At 42.2% G+C, this 12476-nt stretch overlaps 2 protein-coding genes across 2 annotated transcripts in view; both read left to right on the top strand.

The window, feature by feature from the left end:
* The window catches only part of LOC126176561 (uncharacterized), a 129084-nt gene that overhangs the window by 58832 nt on the left and 57776 nt on the right, over positions 1–12476 (top strand). Inside the window, exon 3 of the mRNA XM_049923720.1 lies at positions 10044–10255. Coding sequence (XP_049779677.1) covers positions 10044–10255 — 212 coding nt within the window. The remainder of the gene's footprint in view (positions 1–10043; positions 10256–12476) is intronic.
* LOC126175825 (juvenile hormone epoxide hydrolase 1-like) overlaps positions 1–12476 on the top strand; it is a 507162-nt gene that overhangs the window by 449046 nt on the left and 45640 nt on the right. The window lies entirely within an intron of this gene.

Genomic DNA, 12476 nt, shown 5'->3' with positions numbered 1-12476 from the left:
TTTTCTTACAGTAAATGTGTTTTTCGTATCCAGGGTGTAATTACAAAGCTAATAAAATGTTTTCTTGCCTTTAAATAATATTTTTCATCAAACTGAATCTTTGAAGTGCACCTAAAATTAATACTCTAAAATGGACCTGCTCCCAGTCGACAATTTTGGGACCTATAGTTGACATAATTCCCATTTCCCATTTTCTTTTATAAGTAACTAGAGCTCAAAACGCGGCGAATCCAATATTTAAAGTTTTGACACGAGCCCACTCTTACTGTTTAAAAGAATTTTAACGACATTTTACTTTAACTGATAGTTTATAGTAATTTAGTCCCACTGCCCACCAGAGGGGCCTTCGATATATTTTTTAGATTTTATAAGTGGTACTGTGAACAAATCCAGGTCAAATGTAGTTCTGACATAATTTTTCGCAAATAAAAAAGTAATTTTTGTTGGAAGCGTTTGGCAGTCAATTGAGAAATGTGGGTAAAATACGATACAAACACAGGATGGCAGACGGCTCATTTGAAATCCCGCCACGTTTTGCCAACAGTCACGTGGTTTATGTTGGAGCCACACCAGCCCTATAGCTTCTGCACTGCAAGGCCAGTCTACTAGTATCTATGGTCGAAGCATGAAGTTCTACGACTGTCAAAATGGCAAAAATGTATTATAATATAAGCGCAACGTCAGATCGTTGAACAAATGGTGTCTAGTGAAGCAGGGATTACAACACATCGGCTTTGACCAATGACGCCAGAATTGGCCAGAGAGCATTTATTACACACATGAAAGAGCTGACAAGGCTGTTCAGAAACAAAGGAATACGAGAGACGAAAAATATAGTTGACATATATCAAGGCAAGTAGTATTTTCACGTTAAGGATATCGCGTGTTTGTGTCGTATTATTTTTGTGGAAAATGAAGGGGAAAAATGGATGGATATATTGTTAGCATAGAATACCTCACGTCACATATATATGGGTTGTATCTCGAACCTCATTAGAACTGTATTGGTTAACTGCAGTGTGGGATACAAGTTAAGCGTACGTCGATTTCTTCGTTTTCGTTAGCATTAATATCCTGTTGTTCAGTTAAACTATATAGGTTAACTGAAGCACGGGATACAAATTTTACGTGTGTTGTTTCTTTCGCCTCCGCTACCACGAATAGTCAGTTCTTACATAGATAGTAGTACTACCGATGGCAGAAGGAGCTACGTACATAATATTCGTATCTCATACTTCCGTTGACCTATATATATGTACACTGCTAACGAAAGTCTGAAAATCGACGTACGTTACATTTGCAACCTGTGAAACGTCCCCTTACAAAAATTATACATGACTGTCCTTAAACTGACACACAATATTTTTAGCGCAACGCAATCTGACTTTCAAGAATCCCTACAAAAGAATGGCCCTGACTAACATTAACCTATGCGTTTTACAAATCGCTTACCTCACAAAAATCTTGGTTACTCGAACTACTGCAATACAGCAATCGCCACTACTGCCAGCTAAATAAAAGATTCAAACTACTGAAGGCACTAACTACTGATAGGCATAGTTAGCAAATGAAAGATTTTAATAGAGAACAAACAATGTATTTACTTAATAATCATAATATATATGCCATCCAGTCTTACAAATTTCAAATCTCCGCCATTTCTCTCCCCACATCCACCACTGCTGGCGGCTCACCTCCAACTGCGCAACGCTACACGCTGTTAACATCCAGCTGCCCAACACTACAATGGCAGACAACAATGCAAACTAGCCACAGACTGCACACAGCACAGCCAGTGATTTTCATACAGAGCGCTACGTAACGCTGCCAATAAGAAAACATAAACAGCCTACTTACATAGCCCCCATGCTCCCCACAAAAAATTTTACAAATTGTTTTGGGCAGTGGCCAATAATGATTTGATAAAATTTTTCATAATTACTTTAACAAAGATATCAAATGCACACACTTATTGATACAATGTTGGTCAAAAGCTAAAATTTTCTCACAGTCCATAAAGATAGTCCTGATCATTCATCATAATAGTAATTACAGTTTTTTTCACAAAGTCTCATTAGTAAAAGAAATTGCACACAGAAGTAGTGGATTACCATGCAGTCTTGAAGACGTAGTGTTGTCCTTCCAAGGGAAAGACAGTGCTGACTCTTGACATGCAGACAGGTAATGGGCCACAACAGAGCAAACCCACCGCAGAGTCAGTCGAAGTTGATGAATATTGGCAGGTAGGTCATCACAGAGTAGACCCACTGTAGTCCTGGTAGAGATTGTGGTATTGGTGGGCCACCAGAGGTGCAGACCCACTGCAGTCCTTGTAGAAATAATAGTATTGGTGAGTCAGCAAAGGTGTAGACCCACTGTAGTCCTTGTAGAAATAATGGTATTAGTGGGTCATCAAAGATGCAGACCCACCGTAGTCCTTGTAGAGATGGCCAGCAGTCATCTGTTGTGACTGTGCAGGTGCACGATCACCATTGAAGAGTCTTGCGGATAATATAGCAAGTCCATAACCACCACTTGTGCACTCACAAACTTTTTGGAATTGTCCTTAGAACCAGCAATGCTGTTATCCAGTCCCTTGCTGAATTATTAACACATGTGCAAACACTAACAATCCCTGCTTCTCACATATTGTCCATATACTATGACCAACAGAAACGTGTGCAGTGAAATGGAACTTACAAGTCAATAATATGATGAACTGGTGTCAATTACAATTTTATATCATAAGAATACAATTACAAGGTACAAAATACATCATTAAAAACATAACAATACAGATAACATTTGTAGTACAAGCTTTACAAAAGAATCGAAATAACATATACATCAGTGTTACAGGAATTATGACATGAGTACATACATAAAAGATCAGAATAACTTTTGAAACATCAACTTTACACATGAGCATTAAAACAAAACAGAATAAATAATGTCTAAACATCTTTACAAAGTAAACAACATATTATTAATGCAAATTATATTTGAGGATAACAGTATTCCTCATCATAGTTCATGTAGCTGAGTATTAGAAGAAGAAAAATTCTATGAAACTACACAGAGACAGAAAGAAAACAAATACACAAGGGTACACAAACACATAGTGGGATAACACAAAAGGAAAGGACAGGGTTTGTTTTCAGTGTAACATTTGGTACTGCAGTCCAACCCAAAACTTCATTCCATAGATCTTTCGTCTTATTTCGATATTTGCTCCAGCCAAAAAAATCCTATCCAAGCATGCTTTCTGTATTTTTCTCGTATAACCTCTCAGTGCATTTCTTCAAATTCATCGCAACTCATTCTCTTATAGGCTACCCCCTCTTAAGCTAACTTAAATCTACTGAGCTCAGATGCTAAACTAAGGGACGAGGTAATGCAGCAACACAAAACAATTAACGCAAACAGCAATGACAAAAAAATTCAAATTGGCAAAGTAAGCAACAATATTACAACTAATATAAGGCAATGAGCAGCAAACAAGAAAAATAAATCAGTAGTAAACTGGCTTAGCAGAGTAACACAAAGTCAAATTCAGTAACACTATGCCTGGCAAACAACAGCAGTAAATGCTATAACTTATACCTAAGCATGACAAAGCTCAAGCAGAAAAAATAGTACACTAAAGACAACAATGCAGATAAAGGAAATGTATAATCACATCTTAATGGCTATGTAATTAAAGTGGTGCACCACAAATTATTCTACAAAAGAAATTACCAAGTACTTGAAAAGAAAATTATATATGCAGTTATTGTTATCAGTCCCTTCTTATTGTTCTTTCCATTCCAAGAGCTCCTTTTTCGAAGAATGTGGATCATAAAATAATTATTTAATAGATCTGTTGACAGAAAGTGTTCACATTAGCAAATGCATTTTATTTTATTTTATAAAACTAATGCTGCAACACAGCTGGAAACCAGATATTAAACAAAATGAGTAAATAAATACATAAAGCGAGCCACATGGCATTTCTCTCAACTAGCAAGACAATAGCCGTGAAATGTTTCTCATCGTTTCATTAGGCATTTTAGTAAATATCATAAATTAAGAGCTCCACAGTATAATCATATGTTTTCAAGTTTGAGCGTGTCGTATTTGCGATACTTGCTACAAAGGAATGACAATAGCGAGGATAATGGCCTCCCTTTTCTTTTTCTACCTGTGCCTCTGAAAAGGAACACACTAATGGCTTTTTCTCCAGGTGTCTGACACAGCTGGGTGCCCACGACGCATTACCTGCAGGTGGTCACTTAACCTTTTTTTTTACGGAAATATTTACGACAGCAATCTGACTTTCAAAAATCCCTACAAAAGAATGGCCCTGACTAACATTAACCTATGCATTTCACAAATCGCTTACCTCACAAAAATCTTGGTTACTCGAACTACTGCAATACAGCAATCGCCACTACTGCCAGCTAAATAAAAGATTCAAGCTACTGAAGGCACTAACTACTGATAGGCATAGTTAGCAAATGAAAGATTTTAATAGAGAACAAACAATGTATTTACTTAATAATCATAATATATATGCCATCCAGTCTTACAAATTTCAAATCTCCGCCATTTCTCTCCCCACATCCACCACTGCTGGCGGCTCACCTCCAACTGTGCAACGCTACACGCTGTTAACATCCAGCTGCCCAACACTACAATGGCAGACAACAATGCAAACTAGCCACAGACTGCACACAGCACAGCCAGTGATTTTCATACAGAGCGCTACGTAACGTTGCCAATAAGAAAACATAAACAGCCTACTTACACCTGTACCTCAGTTGAACTACGCGAAGGGGCAGCAAGACGAGACATATACAATTTGTATCCTGTGCTTCACTGTGGGGTAGTTTTTTTTCGCCATCGATGCTAAGAGTATCGACTGAAAGTTAAAGTTTTGATCACAGCAGTGACAATAGTACCCCATTCATTAGTTGAGCTACATAGCTATAAACAATATTTGTAACCTGCTCTCCAGTTGACATGTATTGGTAAATCTCATTAATGTTACACATGTCGTTCTTTACGAATAGGTAGTGTCAGTGTAAAGGTCAACTGAAGGACGGGATACAAATTTTAGTAGTGTCGGGCGTTTCGCCGTTAATATTGCTAGTACAGACTCGAAAAAATCGTATTAATACTAGTGCTGGGAAACAAAAGAAGAACGACAGCTATTACGTACTGGAGTATACGAAAACATACGTAATGGTGTAATACAACAAAGAAATACGTCAAAATAGTCAAATGCAGTAAAAGAAAAAAAAATGGAAAACTGAACTTACCTCACGGGAACTTCTTATAAGAACCGAAACTCGCCTAAAATACACGTACACACACACACACACACACACACACACACATTCACCCCTCTCCCCCCCCCCCCCCAATCCTAATGCGAAATTAGCTAACATATTTCGGACGGTACATTTGCCCAACACGTTTTCAAATGGCTCTAAGCACTATGGGACTTAACATCTGAGGTCATCAGTCCTCTAGACTTAGAACTACGTAAACCTAACCAACCTAAGGACGTCACACACATCCATGTCCGAGGGAGGATTCGAACCTGCGACAGTAGCAACCGCGTGGTTCCGAACTGAAGCGCCTAGAACCGCTCGGCCACAGCGGCCGGCCCAACACGTTTAACAAAACATATAAACGGGCAATATGTTTGGGAAGGGACTTTGAAGTGTGGAAATCCGGGTTTCCACTTCCCTACTAGAGATTTCACAGCTGACCAATAACCCTCTATGCTATTTGTGCAAGCCCCTGTGGATAATGATCTGAATTCAATATTGTGATTAATTACGAGATGCTGATAAACCCTTTCTCCTAAATCCCTAGATGAAGAAAAACCATCTGAAATTACAATGGAAACCCCTGCAACGTGATCTTCAGTTAAACTGACCAGAACTTCCTTCCTTCGATTGGGTACTACTTTAAACACTACATCGTCACACTCTTGACCTGAAACTACAGCCCTCAAAACCCGTAATCCCACCGGAGGCTCCCCCCTGTTGTACTTCCTTTTGCCAAAATGCGACTCGTCGATTTCGACCATAACAAACGATCCCCCCCCCCCCCCCCCCCAACGGCCCCCTACATTTATTGTATTCCCCACAAATTTCCCTACAAAAAGAGTACCAATCCACAACTGTACGCTTACTCACACGACATTCATGTACTGGAAGGTGTCGTCGTTGAGTGACTGTAGGAGGATACAAGATGACTTGGACAGGATTTGTGATTGGTGTAAAGAATGGCAGCTAACTCTAAATATAGATAAATGTAAATTAATGCAGATGAATAGGAGAAAGATTCCCCTAATGTTTGAATACTCCATTATTAGTGTAGCGCTTGACACAGTCACGTCGATTAAATACTTGGGCGTAATATTGCAGGGCGATATGAAGTGGGACAAGCATGTAATGGCAGTTGTGGGGAAGGCGGATAGTCATCTTCGGTTCATTTTCCCTCGTTCTGTTTGGGAGTGGAACAGGGAGAGAAGATGCTAGTTGTGGTACGAGGTACCCTCCGCCACGCACCGTATGGTGGATTGCGGAGTATGTATGTAGATGTAGACACACAGCCACACACGATATCTCAAACACCAACAGTACGTGATTTTCATAACGTCTCTCAAGGCGAGCTTAGATTTTTCGAACCACGGACTGCCACAACCGATCTTTGCTGCAACGCCATACGAATAAGTCGTGAGTACGGCGAGGAGATACACTTGTGAGGCGCATATGTTCGCCGCACTTACGACACAGAACATACTCGGCAACGAGAACACACATTCTTAAAAAACAAATCGTGGCCAACATGTCTACGTTCATAGCCTCTCTCAAATCATCCAGATTCATCGGAACAGATAAATCCATACCTACAAACGAAAATGAGATACTAAAAATTGTCCTGAAATAAGAAACTAATAGTCCAAATTATCGCAAAATCACTAAGAAGGAAATTAAGTACCGAATGAATTGCAAACAACCAATTATTTAAATAAACGCACACGAAGAATATTTTGAGCAATATGTAGCGACCTCTTTTGCAATCACACTCAGTTATTTTAATGTACAATGATAGCGCTTATCCGGAACACCAGAACTGTTTTATTATCTATGGCTGAAAGTGAAGACATTATTATCTATAAGTAATGTATGACGTCTTTGGTCAAAGCCGACGGGTTGTATCCCCTGCTTCACTAGACCCAGCAAATGTTATATTTAATGCAATGGACAGCAGCAACAGTTTACTCAAAGTGGACTATGTCCGTTTACGGGTCTAGAGGACCGTTCTCACTAGCCGTCGGCTTTGACCTGTGACGTAGTGGCTGCTATGACGTGACGTTTTGGTGCGTATTTTGAACTGAATCTGGCTGTAACCTTACATTCTATCGACCCAATGTCGTTGGTTCATACAGAAAGTAATTAGTTAATCTTTGAAACTGCTTTAAGTATTAGTAGCATCGCGATGTATGGAGGCAAGTGCGGGACCAAGTTCTGCTCCTGATTTTGAAGACGTGGAAAATAGTGGGACAGGGGGAACAACATACTCATCATTTCGTTTCACTATCGTGAGATTTGCTGATGAATTGAGGGAACCAATGAATGTCATCAGTTTTACCAGACAGTACAGTTTAACTGCTTGTTATTGTTAAGTGTAGTGTTTGTGGCAATGACATGACATTGTGCAAGGTTTCGAAAAAACGCATGAGCCATTTTTACATGTGGCGCTGTGGAAAAGATCGTGTGTAGCGGCCTACTCCTAGAGAAACGTGGTTTAAGAAATCAGGGCTTTGTATGAAAAGAATTTTATTACTTTCTTCGTTTTCTTGTTTAAGATCTCGTTTTTAGTTTGCTGCTCATGAGACATAAACAGACCGTTAAAAATTGGTGAGAGGGAGCATGATATTGTTGGACCATGGGTGTGGGGGGCAGTTGTTTCAGGGAATCACTCTTCTGGAGACATGATTTTAAGCTAATTGATAACAGGACAGCTTGTAATATTTTTCAGTTAGTAAAAAGTTATATAGCAGATGGGCCAACCACATCAGGTGAGTGGGTTGATTGTAAGGGATTAAACGAAATTTGGTACATGCATTTGGCTGTGAATCATTGCGTTGAATTTAGGGACAGAAAAACAGGAGCATGTACAAAAGCAATTGAAGGGTATTGGGGGGGGGCAACAAAAAGTGTTACTTGGAGGGAAAAAAGGATAATTTCAGTACTACAGAGTCATTTAGATGAGCACGTCTGGGAGGATGTATGTGCCAAAGAAAGAGAGATAAGTTTATGTTTTAGAATTAGGTGCATTTTTAGTTTTTTTATTTTAATTTTTGCAGTTACTTTTCTTTCGTTAATTTGATTTCATGTTTGGTTTTGAAGTATTAGGACATTTGTTTTAATAGTTCATAGACAGCCTTGACTTCTTGGACGTCAACGTATAAGGGATAATAATCTGCTACTGGTAAGTACTGGTGCGTACCCTGCTACCGTAATTTTCATTTCTGTGCTAGTTTTGTCTAACCGTGACTTGCTGTGTGGAGATTCTAGCACTGTGTGCCAATGTTGACAATTGTTTGACGTTGGCGTTAGCGAATTTGTAGTTAGCGACTGAGTACATGTCGAAGAGTCGGTGGAGTGAAAACGAGATATGTATTTTTTGAAATTATTGAAGAAGTTACGAATTTCTGGAAGAGTGGTTACCTCGAGAGTCAGGTGAACAGCTTAATGTCACTATAATGGATTGCTTTAGGTGGAGGTTTAGGTTAGGATAGAATGTGACGATTTGTATCTGACAAGGGAACCTCCCCATCGCACCCCCCTCAGATTTAGTTATAAGTTGGCACAGTGGATAGGCCTCGAAAAACTGAACACAGATCAATCGAGAAAACAGGAAGAAGTTGTGTGGAACTATGAAAAAATAAGCAAAATAGACAAACTGAGTAGTCCATGCGCAAGATAGGCAACATCAAGGACAGAGAAAGAGAGCAGGGGCGCCGTGGTCCCGTGGTTAGCGTGAGCAGCTGCGGAATGAGAGGTCCTTGGTTCAAGTCTACCCCCCGAGTGAAATATTTTCTTTCTTTATTTTCGCAAAGTTATGATCCGTTCGTTCATTGACGTCTCTGTTCACTGTAGTAAGTTTAGTGTCTGCGTTTTGCGATCGCACAGCAAAACCGTGCGATTAGTAGACGAAAGGACGTGCCTCTCCAATGGGAACCGAAAACATTTGATCGCAAGGTCATAGGTCAACCGATTCCTCCACAGGAAAACACGTCTGATATATTCTATACGACACTGGTGACAGCATGTGCGTCACATGACAGGAATATTTTGTCGACCCACCTAACTTGTACATTTGGCGAATGGGTAAAATGATTCTTATACCTTGCCCGATTTAGGTTTTCTTGTGGATGTGATAATCACTCCCAAAAAAGTGATGAAAACATAAGAGTTTGTCACATAAACTGCAACAAATAAATGAAACAGTTTCACAGTCGCACAATTTTCCCTGTGCTCTATTAAAACATATGTTTTGTTTCAATGTTTGTTTAGGTGTAGCGTCCCCATACTACGGCGCAGTTACCTCGCATCGGACGGACAGATAATGATTGTCTGAAAATAAAAAATTAAATATTTAACTTGTGGGAAGGCTTGAACGAAGGGCCTCTCGGGCCGCAGTTGCTCACGCTAACCACGGGACCACGTCGCGCCTGAGCTCACAGTATCCTTGATGTTGCTTATCTCGCACATGGACTCCTCAGTTTGTATATTTTGCTCATTTTTTTCATAGTTCGACACAACTTCTTCCTGTTTTCTCGATTGATCTGTGTTCAGTTTTTCAAGGCCTATCTACTGTGCCAACTTATAACTAAATCTGAGGGGGGTGCGATGGGGAGGTTCCCTTGTGAGTTGGCAAAGCCGTTCAAACTTCGAGCTTTGTCGGTACGCTGCTTCATGGTTCTGCGTTTCCATGATCTGTAACGCGTTCAGCTGTGAAGGCGACTGCCTTTGCAGGTATCCGGCAAACGAGTTACGGCGGGCGACCTGTGGTGCGAGAGCCGCTCCTTGCCCGTGGCCCACATGACGAGACGCCGCTGCGGCCCGGAGGGCAAGTTGCACGTCTTCGAGCTGGGCTTCAACGTCTCCCGCCGCTGGCTCCCCGCCATCGAGGTGTGCCACGACACCGACGCTGCCAACACCTTGTACTCCCACCACCGGCTGCTCGGGTACGTCGCTCACACCAGCGCTGGCATCTGTTTCAGATACTGACAAGTCACTAAGAAAATTCCGTAGATTATAGATTTGTAGTGTATGCTACCTGTTCGGTGAGGATGAATGCTGTAGTGTAGAGATGGGATGTAAATATCGACTTACCGAAACATCGATGTTTTAATAACTACACTCCTGGAAATGGAAAAAAGAACACATTGACACCGGTGTGTCAGACCCACCATACTTGCTCCGGACACTGCGAGAGGGCTGTACAAGCAATGATCACACGCACGGCACAGCGGACACACCAGGAACCGCGGTGTTGGCCGTCTAATGGCGCTAGCTCCGCAGCATTTGTGCACCGCCGCCGTCAGTGTCAGCCAGTTTGCCGTGGCATACGGAGCTCCATCGCAGTCTTTAACACTGGTAGCATGCCGCGACAGCGTGGACGTGAACCGTATGTGCAGTTGACGGACTTTGAGCGAGGGCGTATAGTGGGCATGCGGGAGGCCGGGTGGACGTACCGCCGAATTGCTCAACACGTGGGGCGTGAGGTCTCCACAGTACATCGATGTTGTCGCCAGTGGTCGGCGGAAGGTGCACGTGCCCGTCGACCTGGGACCGGACCGCAACGACGCACGGATGCACGCCAAGACCGTAGGATCCTACGCAGTGCCGTAGGCGACCGCACCGCCACTTCCCAGCAAATTAGGGACACTGTTGCTCCTGGGGTATCGGCGAGGACCATTCGCAACCGTCTCCATGAAGCTGGGCTACGGTCCCGCACACCGTTAGGCCGTCTTCCGCTCACGCCCCAACATCGTGCAGCCCGCCTCCAGTGGTGTCGCGACAGGCGTGAATGGAGGGACGTATGGAGACGTGTCGTCTTCAGCGATGAGAGTCGCTTCTGCCTTGGTGCCAATGATGGTCGTATGCGTGTTTGGCGCCGTGCAGGTGAGCGCCACAATCAGGACTGCATACGACCGAGGCACACAGGGCCAGCACCCGGCATCATGGTGTGGGGAGCGATCTCCTACACTGGCCGTACACCACTGGTGATCGTCGAGGGGACACTGAATAGTGCACGGTACGTCCAAACCGTCATCGAACCCATCGTTCTACCATTCCTAGACCGGCAAGGGAACTTGCTGTTCCAACAGGACAATGCACGTCCACATGTATCCCGTGCCACCCAACGTGCTCTAGAAGGTGTAAGTCAACTACCCTGGCCAGCAAGATCTCCGGATCTGTCCCCCATTGAGCATGTTTGGGACTGGATGAAGCGTCGTCTCACGCGGTCTGCACGTCCAGCACGAACGCTGGTCCAACTGAGGCGCCAGGTGGAAATGGCATGGCAAGCCGTTCCACAGGACTACATCCAGCATCTCTACGATCGTCTCCATGGGAGAATAGCAGCCTGCATTGCTGCGAAAGGTGGATATACACTGTAATAGTGCCGACATTGTGCATGCTCTGTTGCCTGTGTCTATGTGCCTGTGGTTCTGTCAGTGTGATCATGTGATGTATCTGACCCCAGGAATGTGTCAATAAAGTTTCCCCTTCCTGGGACAATGAATTGACGGTGTTCTTATTTCAATTTCCAGGAGTGTATATTGATCAGTACCGCCAGCTCTTAATTATCGATATATCGATTAATTAACATTAAATATTGTGTATCGAAAGTGATATTTTATTGTCTGTCTTTTCTTGACTTGTGGGCACTATAATTCTCATAGGCAGATTTCATGCCAATTCCCGCTACTACCAATCATGGCAACCTAACAGTAAATGTCTTACAATGGGATTAATTTAATTTCACATTCAGTAACAAAAGTGAACACCACATTTGTACGTGAATGTATCTGTACTGCATACTGTTGAAAGTTTGTTGATTCCGTGTGTCATTTCTAACAATGCAAATTATAGATAAATGGTGCAAAAAGAACACGTTTGGTGTCAGCGTTGTATGAGAACAGTGGAAATTACCACTCCCTGCTCCAACTATGAGGCAGAATTTGTGCTCTCTTTATCCCATAAGTGCCTGGATCAAGAAACGACAGACGCAGTGTAAAAGTAACGTAGACTCAGCACGAAAGTCACACACACTGTTGCTGTGGTATTTGATGGAAAATTGACTCTTGTTGTCTGTTTATGGTAAGTTCAAATGGTTCAAATGGCTCTGAGCACTATGGGACTTAACATATGAGGTCATCAGTCCCCTAGAACTCAGAACTA

The sequence above is a fragment of the Schistocerca cancellata genome, chromosome 3 (assembly GCF_023864275.1).
Source record: "Schistocerca cancellata isolate TAMUIC-IGC-003103 chromosome 3, iqSchCanc2.1, whole genome shotgun sequence".
Lineage (NCBI taxonomy): Eukaryota > Metazoa > Arthropoda > Insecta > Orthoptera > Acrididae > Schistocerca > Schistocerca cancellata.
This window is presented reverse-complemented; position numbering and strand designations above follow the sequence as displayed.